We start from the raw sequence: 17460 nt of genomic DNA, 5'->3' as shown, positions 1-17460 counted from the left end.
GCTGAATGAACAACGCAAACTCGCACAGATGGCGTTCGTCAACAGCACACAGAACATGGTGCAGAATTAGTGTGCATCACCAGGTCTTTTTGGGCTAGACTACAATGAACAAGGGGAGGTGAATAAGGAGTCACTAGAAGCCTTGGATTCAGGAGAGCCACACCCCCCTTTTATTTACTGAAGGGCGGTAACAGGAAGGGAATAAACATAATCCGAAGATGGAGAGAACCCAGAGAAAGGGCGGCACAGTACCGGCAGAGAGATACTCAGTAACACTCCTCCTTAAAATCAGGTACTCACAAATCTATCCCTTGTTCTATTATTTCTTTTTGCTGCTTTAGGACTTCAAACTGTTCTGGATTATCAGTGCCAGACATCTGTGTACTATAGCTGCCTATTCCTGATGACGACGTTGACTCCAGGGAATTCAAACTTCCGTATCTGTTTATTGTCTCAGGGTGTTTGATTTCACTTGTCTCTTGTTCTGGGGGCTTTTCCTGACCTGCAAGTAGAAAAACTGATTCAGTAAATTATTCTGTTAAAGGAAGAAAAGAAATTCTCAAGTAAGGCAAGAGATTTCAGTGTTGCTTAGATATCTATTTAGCACAAATAACATATGAGGTACCCTAACAGATAATACATATTTGGGTATTAAAACACACTGTAATTAGTAGGTGTACAATTTGCACCGTTAGGAGTTCTTTTCACAACCACAGTGCTGACTAGCCACCTTGTTTCTGCTCTCAGCTCTTGTCTCACAAGGAACAGTTCTCCCTCAAAGGAACACTGGACTAAGGTAACACCAGGGCAGCACTGCAGCTGTGAGCTTCTACCTCTGCTTTCTGAGTAAGGGCAACTGTCAAACATAAATGAACAATTCAATCTTCTTAAAGCATTCTGGCTTTCATGTGTTTCTTCCACAGCTATCCTGTAACAAAGCTGTTATGAATATGCTTCACTTTACTATGATATTGAAAATACTTCTAGGAAGATTTAGAAAGAAAAGAAGCTTCGATAGCTAAGCTGGGAAATTCACAGTGTTAAGTTTGTGATTTAACTCCATCAGCTAAATGAACAAAGATGTCGCAAAACTGGCTTAATGGCATCTGCAGTTATTCTCCAGAGGATCATTTACTTGAACAATAAAGAGCTGTACTCAAACGTCGCCTCACCAAGAGTTGTCTGAGAGTTGGGATTCACGTACTGATCCTTACTCCATTCGACCATGCATTTCAAAATTGACACTAAGCATTCTAAACCTTTCTTCCTCAGGCTCAGTTCCTGCAAAATAATTCATAAAAAGGATAAAAACAATACAAAAAAATCCTTTAAGGACAACACATAGCTCCTCTTTGACAAAGCTGAGATCTGAAAATGTTTTTAAAGCTCTTACCTGAACATTACTCATACCAAGCTCCTGACTGCCCCGTCCTTGAGCAATTTTTGATAGATCGTTTACTAGTCTCTCAAAGATGTTTGCTGCATTTAAGTCACAATCATAGTTTACATAAATATCCACTACACTCTGAGCATCTGTAACAATACAATGTTAATTTTAATAAAATGCATCTAGCATATGAATATATATTTGGCCTTTAAAATAACTCACAGTAAGAAAGAGGTAATAAAGAAGGATAATTTCAAATACCTGCACAAATCCTTGTCAAAGTCTGAATAACCATCCATTTGTGGTCAAATGAGCTGGTAGAAGTTTCCAAAATATATAGGAAAATTTCTTTAAAGAACACCTGTGATTAGGGAAAGAAACTTCTATTTAAAATATTATTTATATGTCATACATGTGATCACCTTTTAAATACCCCAAAGCTATGGAGCAAAGATTAGGATCCAGGGTCCTGGAGTTCAACTCTTTTGGAGTTCCATTTCTGAAACATCAGGACTTAAATTAACTTGGTGGGTCACTTACGGTGACCCTTGCAGTAAAAGCACCGCACTTCACATTGCTGTATTCTGTTATCACACAGCCACTACAGAAGAAATCTGCAAAAATTTGAAGTCCCTCTGGGAGATTATTTCTTGAATATATTTACAAAACTAATATAACTCCTATTTCATTTTTAAATCCCTGGCCGAGCATAAACCATATTCTGTTCATCAGCTATATTTTTCAGACATAATACTGTACAAGCCTAAGTGTTTTTAGATTTAAAAGTAGCTGATGTAATCTACCAATAAAGAGGATCTAATTCTCATACACTTGTTTTTAATTACTCACACAAATGGAAAGCTCTACTGTCTGAAAACTACGAACTATTTCTCACTGTTATTTACACCAAATAATGTCGAGCACAAAGGAATTAATCAACCTAACTAAATAAATTTCAACTTAAGAGTTAAGAATTTTCAGATTCAAACTTATTTTGGAAAAATGACTATAATTTAAGAGGGGATAAGTGAAAAAGAAAACCTAAAACAACATATTAACATTTATGGAACATATATATTTTGAATCCCAAAATTCGTATTTTTAATAAGACTACTAACATCTCCTCCACCCAAAATGGGTCAGGTACTCTTGTAAAGGGTTTTTCTTTCACAAAATTCAACACATTTCTATTATTTGCCTATATAAAATGTCAGTATTTCCTCTAAGACTGTAAACTCTTAAGAGCGTAGAAACAAGATCCTTCTTGCTAAGCACTGTGTCTACACTGCACGGCATACAGTAGGCATTCAATACATATTTATGGCCACAGTTTCCAAACACTGCATCAAGGCACCCCAGAACGCTGCAGCAAACTCAGAAGGATGCCATGAGCATTTCTGAGAGAAAAACATCTGTCAGATACCTCAAAAGATTGTTCACAGCTTCAACATCAATTAAATCACACTACACTCTTTTCAAAGACATCATTATTTTCACAAACCTGGGTTTTTAGTGGTTGCTATGGTAAGAAGCAGGTACTGCATTAAAATTATTGGAGGAAATCAGGGTGGGCAGTGTCCACTTTGATTTCAAGTTCTAAGAGTAGAATCCTATAGGCCCCCACGTTCCAGCAGTCAGTACCTGTTGACTATTTAAGACTGAAATAAAAACATTTTTCCTTTCAATTTACATGTGCCCTTTTTTTTTTAATGAAGACTTCATTGTTAAGACAAATACTTGTTAAGTTATTTGGACCTAACTGCTTAATAAGTGGAACTGTTGGGTATTTCTTTTGGAGTATGTGCACCATGAAAAGATTAGAAAATCTAATTGTGCCACGGATCAAGAGAGTTTGAAATTCTGATTTATGGAATAAGTAAAAAAAAACAAAAAACAAAAAACATAATTTAGAGAAAGACAGGGGAAAAAACTTTAGCTATTGTCTATGGGTTATCAAAATGCACTAATAAGCAAAAGCCTGTTATTGTAATCTAAGACACCATGTCTATCAAAGGGGCTCTAAAATTTAAACACGAACTTATAAAGATTTATAGAGCACCTATGATGTAATGTATGTAAAACTACAGTACTATCACAAGCACTTCGTCTTCACAGAATAGATACTCTCTTAAAAAACTGTGTATAAACTGTATTTTCTGATCTAAGTTAATACCCAGGGGAAAACTGCATTATAAAAACTCTGCAGTGAATATTCTCTTAAAATAGATCTTCATGTAACAACAATCTCAGTTTTGTTTTGTAAATTGAGGTTTTGTGTATTGGGTTTTCTCTAACTGGAACACAGCTCATCTTGTGTTTGAGTATGTTCAGTACTTCCAAAAGTTTATCTACATTTATCTTGTTTCACCCTCATGATCTTCCCATAAGCGACAATGGAGAGTGAAATAAACCTGATCTCTTTAAAAAAAAAAAAATCAGACCACTACTACAAGAATCTGAATGAGAATCTACCATCTATGAGCAGACAGAAAATTTCTTAGAAGTACTTCCTTTCAAACTCGTGCTTAGAAAATTTTTATGTATCTAATTTACTTAACAGAAACAGTAATCCCAATTTAAATGACTGTTGTGATATTTGGTTCTACAAGAACTTTTATTTCACCTACAGTCATCTAAATAGTGCTTTAAGAAGTAGAGTCTCAGAGAAGTAACTGGATGTACAAAATCTTCCAAAATTCTCTAGTGTTAATTTAAATGCGTCATCATCAAATGAAACATATTTGGCTTGTTATAGAAGCAGAAGTTCCAGAAGTTTTTTGAAAGTCTCTTTTATTTGTAGTTCCTGAAGATAATGAGAAAAAATCTAAAAATAGTAACTTCCTAGTTTTGCTTTGCATTATTTTAACAGACATATGGCAAACTTCTAAAATTTGACAGCATATATACACCAGAAATTGTTTCCCATCCAAAAATAGGACCCAAATTCTAAAACTGTTCACTTAAGATACCAAAGCCTTACTCTGTCTCATTCCCATAATTTCCTACATGAATTTTAATATATATTGTAGAACATTAATAATAAAGGATTAATATAAAAAATTCTGGGAAAATAGTAATTTATTCTTTCTGTGAGCTAATGAATTATTAGTCTTTAGTTAGGATTAAACATAAAAATTAAAATGCAATCTGCATATTATAGCAAACATAATATGAAGGAAAAAGGTGACTAGCATTAAAGTGAGTATTTCTAAAATATACAATGTCCCAACCAAAACAATACTTTCACAAAGGACAAGTTGGGGAGAAAAAAATCCATTAAGTCAGTGAAACATAAAGTACTGTTTTTAAATACTGAATTGTTCTGAAGATAAAAACAAAAAGATTATGAATTGGTACATGTGAACAATACATGCATACATGGGTGGGAGAGTCCCTAATTTCATTTTGCTAAGTCTCTTGAAATATTTTTGAATGACATAATTGTTACTCTATTTCCAAAGATGTTGAGAGAAAACTTCAGGAATGTAATAGATACATTAGAAGAAAACAAATACAAAAGTTAAATTTTCAAATGTCCTAAAATATAACCCCCCAATATAATTCTTCCAATCACCTCTTTAAAGTACCAAAGACTTAAATGGCTTAAAACCACGTAGACAAAGTATTTTTAGAGCTTTCTTTTAAGATAACCAAATTCTGTATTACATATCATATATACAATGGCAAAGTTATTTGTGAGGACCAAATTAATTCAAGACACTTAAAAATCATCCAATCAACTAATATAAATTCCTCTAAGGCAGGAGCTATGTCTTGATTTTGCATTCTTAGGCCTTACCCAGGGCTTATTACTCTGTAGGCACACATTAGTTGAATGAAAAAAAGAAGTACATGGCAATACACACATATTATTTCACATTCTGAAAAACTTTCCAGTGTGTTAATTATATGATTTAACAGGAAACAAATGCAATATCCAACAATGCCTAAATGCAGAACATACCTCAATCTGCATCTTCAGATGCGTCTTGAAGTTTGACAACAAAGTAAGAAATATGGAAAGAGAAAGCTCAAAAACCTCTGGAACAGATGAAACTCCATTTTTTGAGAGTGCAACACATAGATACTGCTTAATAGCATTAATAAACATCTCATTTGTCCTGAAAATAGGTCCTGCGTTCTGCAGAATGGATAGAAGTAACTGCAATGAAAGAATCTTGGATCGTAACTCATGAGACCTAAAATATAAAAAAGAAGGCACAATATATGGACACGTTTAGCATGATGATGATAACAGGTTATTTCAAAGAAATTTTCTATCCCACGCAATTTCACAAACCTTTCAATGGAGAGGAACCGAAAACTCTATAACATAAAAATCAAGTATAGTACATGAAAAAGCTTAGCCAGTAATAATGGGCAGCCACGGATGCTCCCTTCCACCACCTAACTTCATGAACTTGTTAAATGGAAAAACCACCACTCACACATATTTAACATCAACCTACTATTTCTTTGGAAGAGAAAAAAATTTTTTAAAGATTTATGCCTTGGTCTTTTCTTTCACAAGTATATTTCACTTTTTAGAAATCATCAAGAATTTCTCAGATTAAAGACCATATTTAATATAAAATGATTCCAAAGTACTTTTTCCTAGTTATGCTGCTTAAAAATCCTAAACACTAATATTTTTTTAAAGTTTTGGTGCATTAACAAGTTAAAGCATTGCTTCAAGCTTATTTTTTCAGTAACCATTTACAGCTCTCTGGAAAAAAATACATACAAAGAGGCTAAGTTTTAGAACACATATCTCTTAATAGCTTACCAATTTATTCTAAATATTTCTATGATGAAAAACTGGAAAACACATTTCAGCTTAAATTTAAAAATTTTTTTCTGATCAATATTCTGTGTCATATTTCTAATCACCATCTAGAATTTTAATGATCAGATCTCACAAATATAATTTTTCTCCCATTGAGACAGGATTCTTAAGTCCAAAAGAACAAGGAGATTGATCCCAGGCAACTTTTCAAATACAGGACACGTTTAAATGTTCTAACAGTTGTTTCTTTTCTTGATTTATTCCAAACTGCACTCAGTCACTTTTATACCATACAGTAAATTTAACTGCTCTTGATTCTTACCTCAAAAATTTTATGGTTAAGTGTCAAGTAATTCAACAACCTAAGAAATTCTAGCAAGGAATATTTAATTTTATGTAAATTGGAATTACAAAAAGTACTGCCATCTTTGAAATGAAACTGGAACCAATTAATACCATGGCTCATTAATAAACAATCACGTTTCCAAGATGGCTATGCCTCTTAATCTAAGAATACATATGTGCAGCTAATATAGTATTACCCACCCCTTTCCCCCCCCAAAAAGCTTAGATAAATCAAGGTAGAAAGAATGAGAGCTAAGACTCTAGGAATAGCTACAGGAAAATACGGACTGGGCCAAGTATTCCCCCTTCATGCTGGGGTGTTTCAAGGCTTATACATTACTACTACTTCCTACTATAGCTCACATTTATCACCCCTTTTACTTAATTCCAATAGTAACTAAAACCTGCAGCCTATCATTCTTTAACACATGACTTTTATTCTAACTATGTTTTGTCTTTGTATCTCCAGCATTTAACAAAATGCCTTGCTAATATGGGCTCAAAATAATTAATGGATTTATTCATGCACTCATCTAAACATTAAGCATCTACTAAATATAAGATATTAATCAATGAAGAAATGATCAAATGATTGTCTTATAACACAACAAAGTATACTTTTGATAGGCAAAAGAAGCTGGAAATTTGAGGTCTGCAGTTTTTCATGGGGTAGTTTCAAACTATGATTCAAGCTTACAGAATATTTCCTGGATTGTCATCTTTGCAAGGTCATAAAATATAAACAGATGCAAAGACAAAAAAAATTATATAACTAAAAACTCATTGATTTTGGCAAAAAGTCATTCAAGATAGAAAACCATATAATTTTGGAAAAGGGACAGTTTCTAGGGGTAGGAAATTTGATCTCTTTCAGAATTCAGTTCCAATGTTTAATGACTCTGACAGTCTAAAAAAACCTTCTTATGTTCAAACAAAATTTCCTAGTATCTGATTTAAGCTTGCTAATAAGTAGGAGGATAATTTACTCCTCCTCCTAAGAATCTTTTGTTAATATTAATAATTGCAGCTCTCCAAAATGCACTTATTTTTCAGAGCTAAATGAACCCCTCCCCACCACTACAGTACTCCTCAAATCTCATATAATTCCTTTTCATCTTTGGCATGCTAAAGAATTCCCTCTTCTCTGTTTCTAGCAGTTTTTTAAGTCACAGTTTTTATATTTGATCTGGGAAAACTAAACATCTGAGGTTTTTAAGGTCAATAACATTTTTAAATCATGGCAAAAATAGCCTTCAGCACTAAAATCAAATTCTTATTTTTTTCTTCAAGTAGGTCTTCATCAATTCCAAATAGAGATGTCAAGATTGTCATATTTTTTCCCTCATAATGAAAATAAGAAATTGAAAAAAATTTTAATATATTCTTATAAAACATACAGGGCATAATCAAGTTTACACTGTAATCTGAACAACCTTAATCCTTTTTCTGTAGAGTTTGTATTTTCAAAATACAGAAAAATCAATGAATTATATGTTTGATTCAAGATATGGGTCTACAAAGATTTTAGTTTTTGGCTTCTGGGCCTAAATTCTCACTGAATCAATACAATGTAACAAAATAGAACTATAGAAAATATAACAAATGTGGTTTCTGAAAGCTTACAAAATTTTTATTGTAACTGTCTCCAGTCTTCCCTCTCAGTTGACACTGAGAAACTGAAATGCTCTATACTTTTTAAAATGAATTTCCACCTATTTCAATATCCCTTTCTCAGGCCTTCTCCAAGGTTTCTCTCTCTAGAAAGTTCTCCTAAAATTGACATGCTATATAATACATCTCGTGCAACATCAGAGGGGCAGACCTCTCTAATAACTCCCAAACTCAATCTTAAGCAGGAGTTAGTTGCACTGTAATCATTTAAATTGAAAGATACTTGAAAATTTATGACTTAAATTGGCACTTCTCTACAGTTAAAACTAATATACTTGATGGGAATCATACAAGTGATTCCTATTTTTTTCCCTTTCCCTTAAGGGAGGCATTGGGGATTGAAACCAGGCCCTCACACATGCCAAGGGCATGTTCTACCACTGAGCTATATCCCCCATCCTAAGCGACTCTAATCTTGAAGTATTTCCTTCTCCCCATGGGAGAAAGTTATATTAGGGCATTTTCAGACCTTAATGAATATGCTATTATCTTTCACAGATTTACTTTTAAGATTTACTTCTCTTAGGTTTTATTAACTTTCAACTCTCAACTGGTAGCTTTCAGAAGCCTAGCATTAGGCTACGTGTAACAGGAGTACATTAGTTCCAATGTTACTTACTATGTGGAAATAATAATTCATTCAATCATTCAAAACTTGGTGAAGACCTACTATGTACCAGGCACAATTCTCTAATGCTATTGATGTGCTTTGGGAAATAGTGTAAGGTATCTATTTAATACTTTTGAAACTTTTTTAATATATTGTTTTTTTAAAGTAAAATATATTTTTGAAGGTCCTAAAAGACAAAATGAACAAAAGAAAATCCAAGGACTATCTTACAGTACGTAAATTTCAAGCTTAAAAAACTGCATTTGTCAGGCAGAGCAGCTGAGGACTTACTTTGGATCTGGTGGTCCATCTGACAGTGGCTTCATTGACAGTTTACACAATGACCTGAATACTAGAAAGGCGTCCTTTTGTAAAATGTGGGAAAACTTAGCACCAGGTGAAGGTCCTGAAGAATTTCCAGATTCCTAAACAAGTGAACATACCACATAAATAAAGACACTTGCCAGTGCAAAATCATTTCAGCCTTTCATATATTTTATTCAATTTAGTAATATGTGGCGTTCTATTAAAAGGGAGACCAGGTGAGAAATCCACCACATTTGTTTTCCGTTATTGTGACATACCACTCCCATCCCCAACAATAAATACCTTGAAAATGTATTCTTTTAAAATATTTTATTTCCTCTTTGCCACCCAACTCTTAAAATTTACCCAGTTCATACTATTACTAACAAAAACCTGCAAATCATGCCCTGACAAGATACCCCGTCCATGGCTTAACCTATGCTTTCCACTGTCACTGGTGTGTTTTATGCCTTTGTCCTACTGTATTTTTCATCTACTCTTGTGCAGATAGACATAAGACAATAGAGACTGTCAAAGCCATGTTCAAAAGTTGTCAACTGATCAATGTCAACAAGCCAAGAATACTAACCCCTATGTATGGGAAGAGATTTAGGGTAGGATTCCCTTATTTAAAAAGATAAGGAAAAAAGACAAAAAAACATAAGGTAGGAAGGATGAGGAGGACCTATCACCGCCATAGTATGGATTTCGTTGCAGCTCTGAACAAAGATAACATGAAGGTCTCTAGATTTTTACAAGTTCTTTCTCCTCCTAGTACACTAGAACGATCCTATAAATATGTGACAAGGATGTTCTTTTTTAAACATAATGTCAATGGTTGGAGGGTTGCAGGGAAGATGTAAAAACATGAGACATACCTTAGAGTTGGAAATTTAGTTATCAGTATTTTAAGGGAATAAACTACTCTGACTTATATCAATTTAAAAAAAAAACCTAAGTTTTTATTTCCCCAAACTGAAATCAGCCAGTATAATCAACTGGATATATTCACCACAAGGTGCTGGTAGCTTATCAGTTTATAAGATTAAGAGGACATTTTCCCTTCTTTATACCTGAGTATCATTGGAAGAGACAGACAATCTGTCATCGGGTAAGGACGGTGTATATGCAACAGAAATTGGTGTGCCTGGAATTCCATTTGCTTGAATATTTTCACTGTCGCTACCATCCTCTATGGTTCCAATATTACCATCTGCACTTGCATTTACGGTAGTCCTTTCTCCCATATCTGAAACGGTAAGAATAAAAAACACACATACATATCTGACTTAACCAAGTGCACTGAAAAAGCATACACTATTTAAAATGAAACAGAGGCAGAAAGCGGTGTGAAGTAAGATACACTGGCACCATTTAAAGGTCAGCGTACTTACTAGTAAGTATGCATTTGGAACACACCCAAATATGATCCTTAAGTAGTTCTAGCAATGAAACACACTCAGCTGATGAAAGACTAACCAGAACGTGTCAAAACAGAGCTTACTTTTAGTCTACATTAGCATTTACTAAATAAACTGTTCTAATGAATGCTAATGCCTTAAGATGTTAAAAAAAATTCCTCAAAAAAAAAAATCCCCTTTTCAAGTAAGTTAAGGAAATGATGAAAACAGGTTTATTATAGCCTTTAATTTGCTAACATGTACTGAGTACTCTGAAGTGGATACACAATATGCAGTGTTTCCAAAACTTATTTTACCATGAGGCCCTTTCTACTTTTTTAGAGTATCTACTATTACCTCTAATAACATATATTCTTTGGAACACAACTATGGAAATAATGGCCTAGACCCCTGTATTCTTAAGCATGTTACTCTGAGTAATCATATTTGTAATGAATATAAACAGAAATAAATGGCTTCTCATAGAACAAGCACAGATAATGTAAATAATACTAAGTTTCACAACTACTCTAGGTGTAATGTATATTACTTCAAAAAAGGACCACATATACGTCTATGGCCATAACTCAGTAGGTATCTGGCAGGAAACTGCTCCTTTCATGCTACCAATTAGAAGAAATTATAAGCTAGTATGAGGGAAATATAATGTCCTAGATTTTGGAGTATGAGAGAACCCTGTTTCAATCATATCTTTACCATCTAACTCAATAAGTTATTTCATAATCTTCTGCCTCAGTTTCTACATAAACAACAAAGACAATAATGTCTATGAGAAACAACCAAAACACATACACACAACATGTAAAGCACACAACTGGCTGTCAGTAAGCAGGAGCTATGAGGCTTTGCAGGCTGTATGGTCTTTGCTGCTACTACTCAACTTTACTTTTGTAGTGCGATGCGGGTTTTTCTAAGATTATAAATGAAACTGCAGAAAAAGGGAGTACTCTTCTATAATCTAAGATATTTAAGTATTTTTTTTACACACACACTAATTTGAGAAAGACCTTGTATTTTTGCCGTTTTTGTTCCACACATTATAAAAATAGTCTCCAGAGTCAAGTAATGTAAGGCAGAATAAACTAATTTCAAGTCAAATATACTACCTCCAACAACGATGTTCACCATTTCTTCTACAATGCTCTGTACAATGTCATGTGGCTTTTCCTCACAGTCATGGTTTTCTCCATCATATAATATATCATTTTTAGATAACGCTTTAAAAAAAATTCAAAAAAACATTTTTTTAGTTTTTTGGAAACTTTTACTGAGCATTTATAATGAAAAGATCTCAAGAAATTAAGAATGAAAGAAAAAAAATTAGATACATGACACTAGAAGCAATTAGTTAAATATTCAACATTTATAACCAAACTGTATTTTAAAATCTCATAATTTCAACAATTCATTTGACAAGCTATTAAATGAATATTCAACTTAAGTGAGTTTTCTAGATTTAAGAACGAAAACTTTTAAAAGTATCCTGAATAAACATTTCTAACATGTCCCACACACTTATCAGGTAATATTAAATGTCATTTAAGCTTGTTTTGATTAATCAGGTTCATCAATAATATCAAGCTCCTTGCTGCTCTAATATAGTGAGGTCCTGGATGAGGCAGAGATGGGGCCATCTGGGCCCTTCCTTACTATTTCTTCCCCAATCGAATCTACATATCCAATGTAAAACTGAATTTAATAAGTAAAAAAGAGTTCATTCCCCAATTTAACATTAATTGAAAACAGATATAACTGCCAACTGGAACTTCTGAACAACATACAAGAAACTAATAAAATTTGACATTCTCAGTTAGCTTGTGTAGACCATTGCAGATAAAAATAGGATTTCCACTGGGTTTTTTGAAATGCTGAAAATACCTCAGGAAGGCTAAATTAGTACTTTAAGATGTTCTGGGATCTGGGACCCTGTTCTGCGAGCCATTGCCCTAAAGCAAGTAACATCAGACTGCATTTGAGCTAACAGTGCTACTGTCTACAAACCCATCTCCATCACACTACTATAAAGGACCACTGCTTATAACTCTGGCTTCCAGAAGTCTGTCCTCCCCATTGTTCACTGCTCCTAATCTACTATTTGCTGCAGAATTCCACAAAATACTGAATGCCACAGGAGAAATGTGATAAATAGGCATGTCAAATCAGTAGTTTTATTTTATAAAAATCCAAATACAATAGCATTTAGATTCTTCTGTGGAGTAAAAATATGTAAATGTCTTGACAGATAATTTTTCCATCATTCTTAAGTTCTGTATTTCTGTGCCTTAGTTAGTTAAAATTACAAAGAATCTAAAAATTAAGTTTCAATGTAACTATACAGTCACTAAAAGTGCACAAAATGATTAATGAAATGAGTCAATTCTCATATAAATTATCTGACAGAAATAGATTAGAGTAACAGTGAGTAATGTTTATTACACATGGGAAATGACTAGAGAAGTTAACTGTTATGTTCAAAGTCACACAGCCAGTAAGTGATAAGAGATGTGACTCAGAGCAGAGAATCTACTCCAGGGCAGGCACTCTTAGCCAAAGGCTCTCAGGCAGAATTTTCACTTTTATGAACTGTAGGGAGAAAAATACCTTTGAAAAGCCAAAATAATCACAAATACACCACAGGAAGTTATGTCTTATTTACAATTCTGTATCCTAAAAGGTACCTACAGTGGTACCAAGTACACAGCATATCTTCCATTCCTTGGTTTTCAGCCTACGTTGTTTCTCCTGTTGGGAAATTTTCTAAACTTTCTAGCTAGCCAATTCCTACCCTTATCCAAACAAGATTCATCTAAAACATCATCACTTTCTCAAACTCTTCTCAGCAGACTTATCCTGTGCATGCCACTTGCAGGTTATCACATTATACCTCATTTATACATGCCTGACCTTCCCGGCACACCACCAGCACCCTAACAGCGATGGCTAGATCTTCATCAGCTTTTTAACCCTAAGTCCTAGCACACTGCCTGGGACACAGTATGCCAAATGAATGTTTGCTGAGTGCATGGATGAAGAAATGAAGGAATAAATAAAGTTCCAGTTTTATCAGAGATTAGCCCTTTGACTACACACATCCCCTTTAAAAGCATGCGGTGAAAGTAGGGCAAATCTTGGCAAGGGCAGGTTAGGAAAATGTAAATCACATAAGCAGTACAGATTCACTATTAGCTTGAGTACTAGGAATGCCAGGCTTTTCAAAATTGTCCCTTTTAAAATAAATACTAAAAAATAAAAATAAAATAAAATAAGTATTAAAGTACCATCAAAAATAGTAAAAAGTAATTCATGGCACTGTTAATATTTATGCCACTATTATGTTATGAAAAAGACATGGTTAAAAAATATCAAGAGCTGAAAAATACTATAAAAGTCTTTCCTCAAAGGAAAGTAAAAACAGAAGTCAGATGAATTGTAACTAAGCCCTAACCATCCTAGTTCTATAAAACCACACTGGAAAGACAACAGAATTTCTATCATTTTTTTTGACACCAAGCTAAGGAGAAGCAAAGGGAACAAACTTACTCCCTGGCAGTTTTATAGAACAGCAAAAACTGGGAATAATGTTTGGGGGAAAAAAATGACTGCATGTGATTATTTTTAGAGAAATAAATTTGTAAAAGAAATAAATGTAATTTAATTTTTGTAATCTTGTCAACTTTTTCTTATAAACGAATTTACTCAGAAAAATACTGTCAGAGAACATCTAAATTTTATTGATTACTAAACATTAGGCTATAAAAATAAACAAGATATTTTTGTATGCCAGGTAGTTACTTGGAGAATTTCTTTGCATATTTAATTTCAGTACTTTTTTTGACAATATCCTGTGAACTTACAATGATTTATTAAAAGTTTCAGTCACATTCCAGAAAACCTTACCAAATGAATGGCCTTCTTGTTTGCTAGGAACTGACGTTCAGGTAACTGAGGTTCCTATATTACGTGCTAACAGACATTTATGACCCTCTTTTGTAACGTATCTCCTCCAAAGCAAGTCTATAACTCATACTGCTCATAAGATGCTAATGAATGCATAATATCAACAGACGTTTTGTGGGCTTACGTGAAATTAACTTTACCACTTAGGATGGAAAAAGTCCACAATTACCCCAATGTTTCTGATATCCATTAAGTCATACTACCTTTTCCATATTTCGTTACTAAAAACACATTTCTGGCATACTTCCCTTACCACACCCTCCAACCCGTACTCAAAAAGATTACTTTCGGCTGCAGTTGCCTGATCAGCTTCAGTCTGCTCATTTTCTGCACTGGAAACATCAGATCCATTTTCAGGTTCTGTATCATCCTGAAGGCTTTTATCCACATCATTTGTATGGGGATCAAGGTCCCCTTCATGTTCTTGGGATATATGATCAACAGTCTGCGGTGGCAAGTATCTGAGTTGAGGTGATTCAGGCTCATGATGGCTTACTGGAGACTGCAACAGATGATGATGCTGTCGATGCCTTTCTTTTTCCATTTGTTTGGCTTCCTGCAACTAGAAAAAAAGAGAACATAATTTCCAATATTAGCAAAGTAAGTTGTCTAAATTTGGAGGGGTAATGTTACACTCAACTATAAATCCTTCATATAAGGTGCCACCTTGTCTCTAGGTGTAGAAACTGCAGTCCATCAGAAATAAAAAACAAAACATATTAAAGACATAATAACAAAAATAGTGGTTACTTCTTAGGGGGATAGAATTTGGCAAACAAGAACAGAGATGGAAGTCTTTCACTGTATGTTCTCTTTTCATTATTTTTGGTGTTTAACATGAATGTATTACTTAAACAAAATTAAAAACTAAAATAATTTTAATAACTTTAGAATGATAACTGGGTTGTTGCCAGTAGATTCACCTAAAATCAAAGTTTCACTAAGGGAGGAAAAAAGTGGACAAAGGAATAAAATACACATTCATTTTTACTTATATAGAGAGAAACAAAGTCTAGACATAAACACAAGAAACTAGCAATAATGGTTACCTATAAGGGGTAGAAGTTAGGAAGTGACCAAATTAGAAACAAGAATGGGTGGCATCTTTTCAGTGTATACCTTTCTGTACTATGTTTTTATGTTACCTCATCACGTGTCTTTTAATTAAAAAAATAAAATTACATTTAATAAATAAAATTGCAGTGAGTACCTAAATGCCTCTGCCCAGTCAGTCATCTAATAGGATTGAAAAAACTGTATCTACAAATGCTCTAATTTTATTTTAGGAGACCTGTCATTATATATATAACACCATGGGTAAAACTGGCTCACTTACAAGATGCTAAAAACAGTAACAATCAAGAACACAGTGTTTCATTTTTTAGCACTTTATTGCTTTTAGACACATCTCTTGTGGTCTTCATGACCTAATAAGAATAGTTCTCATGGAATTAATTTCCACAAAGATAAGTATTTTATAGCATCAAATATGAACATTTCATATTCATAGTAATATTCCAGGTTATGTAGAAATATCAGAATTAATTATATGAATGTAAAAATAAAGCTGAATTAAGATTTTAATGCCCCAAAGGTAGGAACAGACTTAAAATCTACATGGTCTAAATCCCTTATTTTATCAGTAAGGAAATCAATGGGCAGGTCTAGCTGCATAGTTGGAATCAGAACAGAATTCCCAAACCAAAGCTCTGGCCCATTCATGAGAAAGTCAACGTCCAAATTAACAGTAAGGAACCTATGACTTGCAGTCCAATCTTACCCACAGCCCAACTTCAGCTAGTCTGCACCATGGCTTAGTAGGGCAAGTACATGCTTTGGAATCACAGACAAGCAAAGTGTTGAATTCTAGCTTTTTCTACTTTTTCCAGAGTTCTGTAACCTCTAGAAAGGTCTTTGAAAAATAGAGGAAATTAACTTAAAACATTTTCTGTACACTTCCACACTTTCTGGAGTAGGGTTTCTCAATATCAGTACTACTGACATTTGGATCAGGTAATTCTTTGCTGTGTGTGAGTGGGGGGATGTGAGTGAACTAGGATTGTCCAGTGTACTGCTGGGAGTTGAGCAACATCCTATCCCTATCCTTAATGGGCAGAAACCCATTATATGCCAATAACAGCCTCCTCACCCCAGTCATGACAATCAGAAGTGCAAATGTGGCTTTGGAGGCAAAACCATCTTCCACTGAAAACCACTGTTCTAGAGAAAGAAATGAGCATTTCCTCCTTTGAAATAATTTTAGAACGGGATACTTTATAGTGAATTTTATTTGGGGAGGAGAGGAAAAGTTATCAGTAGCATATACAAATGAATTAGACTTCTAGCTTAGAATATTTTAGCAAACATGAAAAAATCAGTCTGTGTCCCACCTTCTTAATTTTCTCTCCCTCCCCTTTCCCACTTCTCTATAATTTTCTATAATTAAATATGCTTCATGACATGAAGCATGTTCACGGGTTCTATCACAATTCAGTTACATATTTACTTTTGGGATTATTGGTTCATCTTCCCCCTCTATGCCCCACAGTTTGTTAAGATCTTTGAAAGCAGTGGTCAAGTTGGTTTTGCCCAGCACTGTGTAACTGAGAACCAGAACAGTGCCAGGAACATACAGAGAACGTATTAAGAAGTTGCTGAACACGTCAAACCAATAAAAATTACTCTTTATATTTCTGCCATTAAAAAGTGATAAAATCATTATCATTCACTCCTTCAAAAAGGAGCAAAACTATTATTTGTGGTTGCAAAATATTAGCAATAATCCAGTGTCAATATACAGGAGAGTGACTGAATAGATGTGTAAAAAAAATGAGGAAGCTCTCTAAGGAGTGATACAGAACGCTTTCCAGGACATACTATTAAGTGACAAGAGCAAAGTCCAAAAGAGTATCCGCAGGATGTGGTAGTCAGCCTTTTTAAGATAGCCACCAATGATCTCCACCTCTTCATGTTCACC

At 34.0% G+C, this 17460-nt stretch overlaps 1 protein-coding gene across 2 annotated transcripts in view; it reads right to left on the bottom strand.

Annotated features, from left to right (window-relative positions):
- ARFGEF1 (ARF guanine nucleotide exchange factor 1) overlaps window positions 1-17460 on the bottom strand; it is a 97996-nt gene that overhangs the window by 43183 nt on the left and 37353 nt on the right. For both annotated transcript variants that reach the window (XR_012065456.1, XM_072951851.1), the window contains exons 6-14: window positions 14769-15045; window positions 11633-11743; window positions 10179-10354; window positions 9091-9224; window positions 5352-5586; window positions 1649-1748; window positions 1394-1533; window positions 1173-1281; window positions 301-502 (exon numbers count right to left, since the gene is read on the bottom strand). Coding sequence is in view for 1 of the 2 variants with exons in the window: in XM_072951851.1 (XP_072807952.1) it covers window positions 301-502; window positions 1173-1281; window positions 1394-1533; window positions 1649-1748; window positions 5352-5586; window positions 9091-9224; window positions 10179-10354; window positions 11633-11743; window positions 14769-15045 (1484 nt within the window). In the remaining variant the exon portion in view is untranslated. The remainder of the gene's footprint in view (window positions 1-300; window positions 503-1172; window positions 1282-1393; window positions 1534-1648; window positions 1749-5351; window positions 5587-9090; window positions 9225-10178; window positions 10355-11632; window positions 11744-14768; window positions 15046-17460) is intronic.

This window comes from Vicugna pacos, chromosome 29 (assembly GCF_048564905.1).
Source record: "Vicugna pacos chromosome 29, VicPac4, whole genome shotgun sequence".
Taxonomy (NCBI): Eukaryota; Metazoa; Chordata; class Mammalia; order Artiodactyla; family Camelidae; genus Vicugna; species Vicugna pacos.
This window is presented reverse-complemented; position numbering and strand designations above follow the sequence as displayed.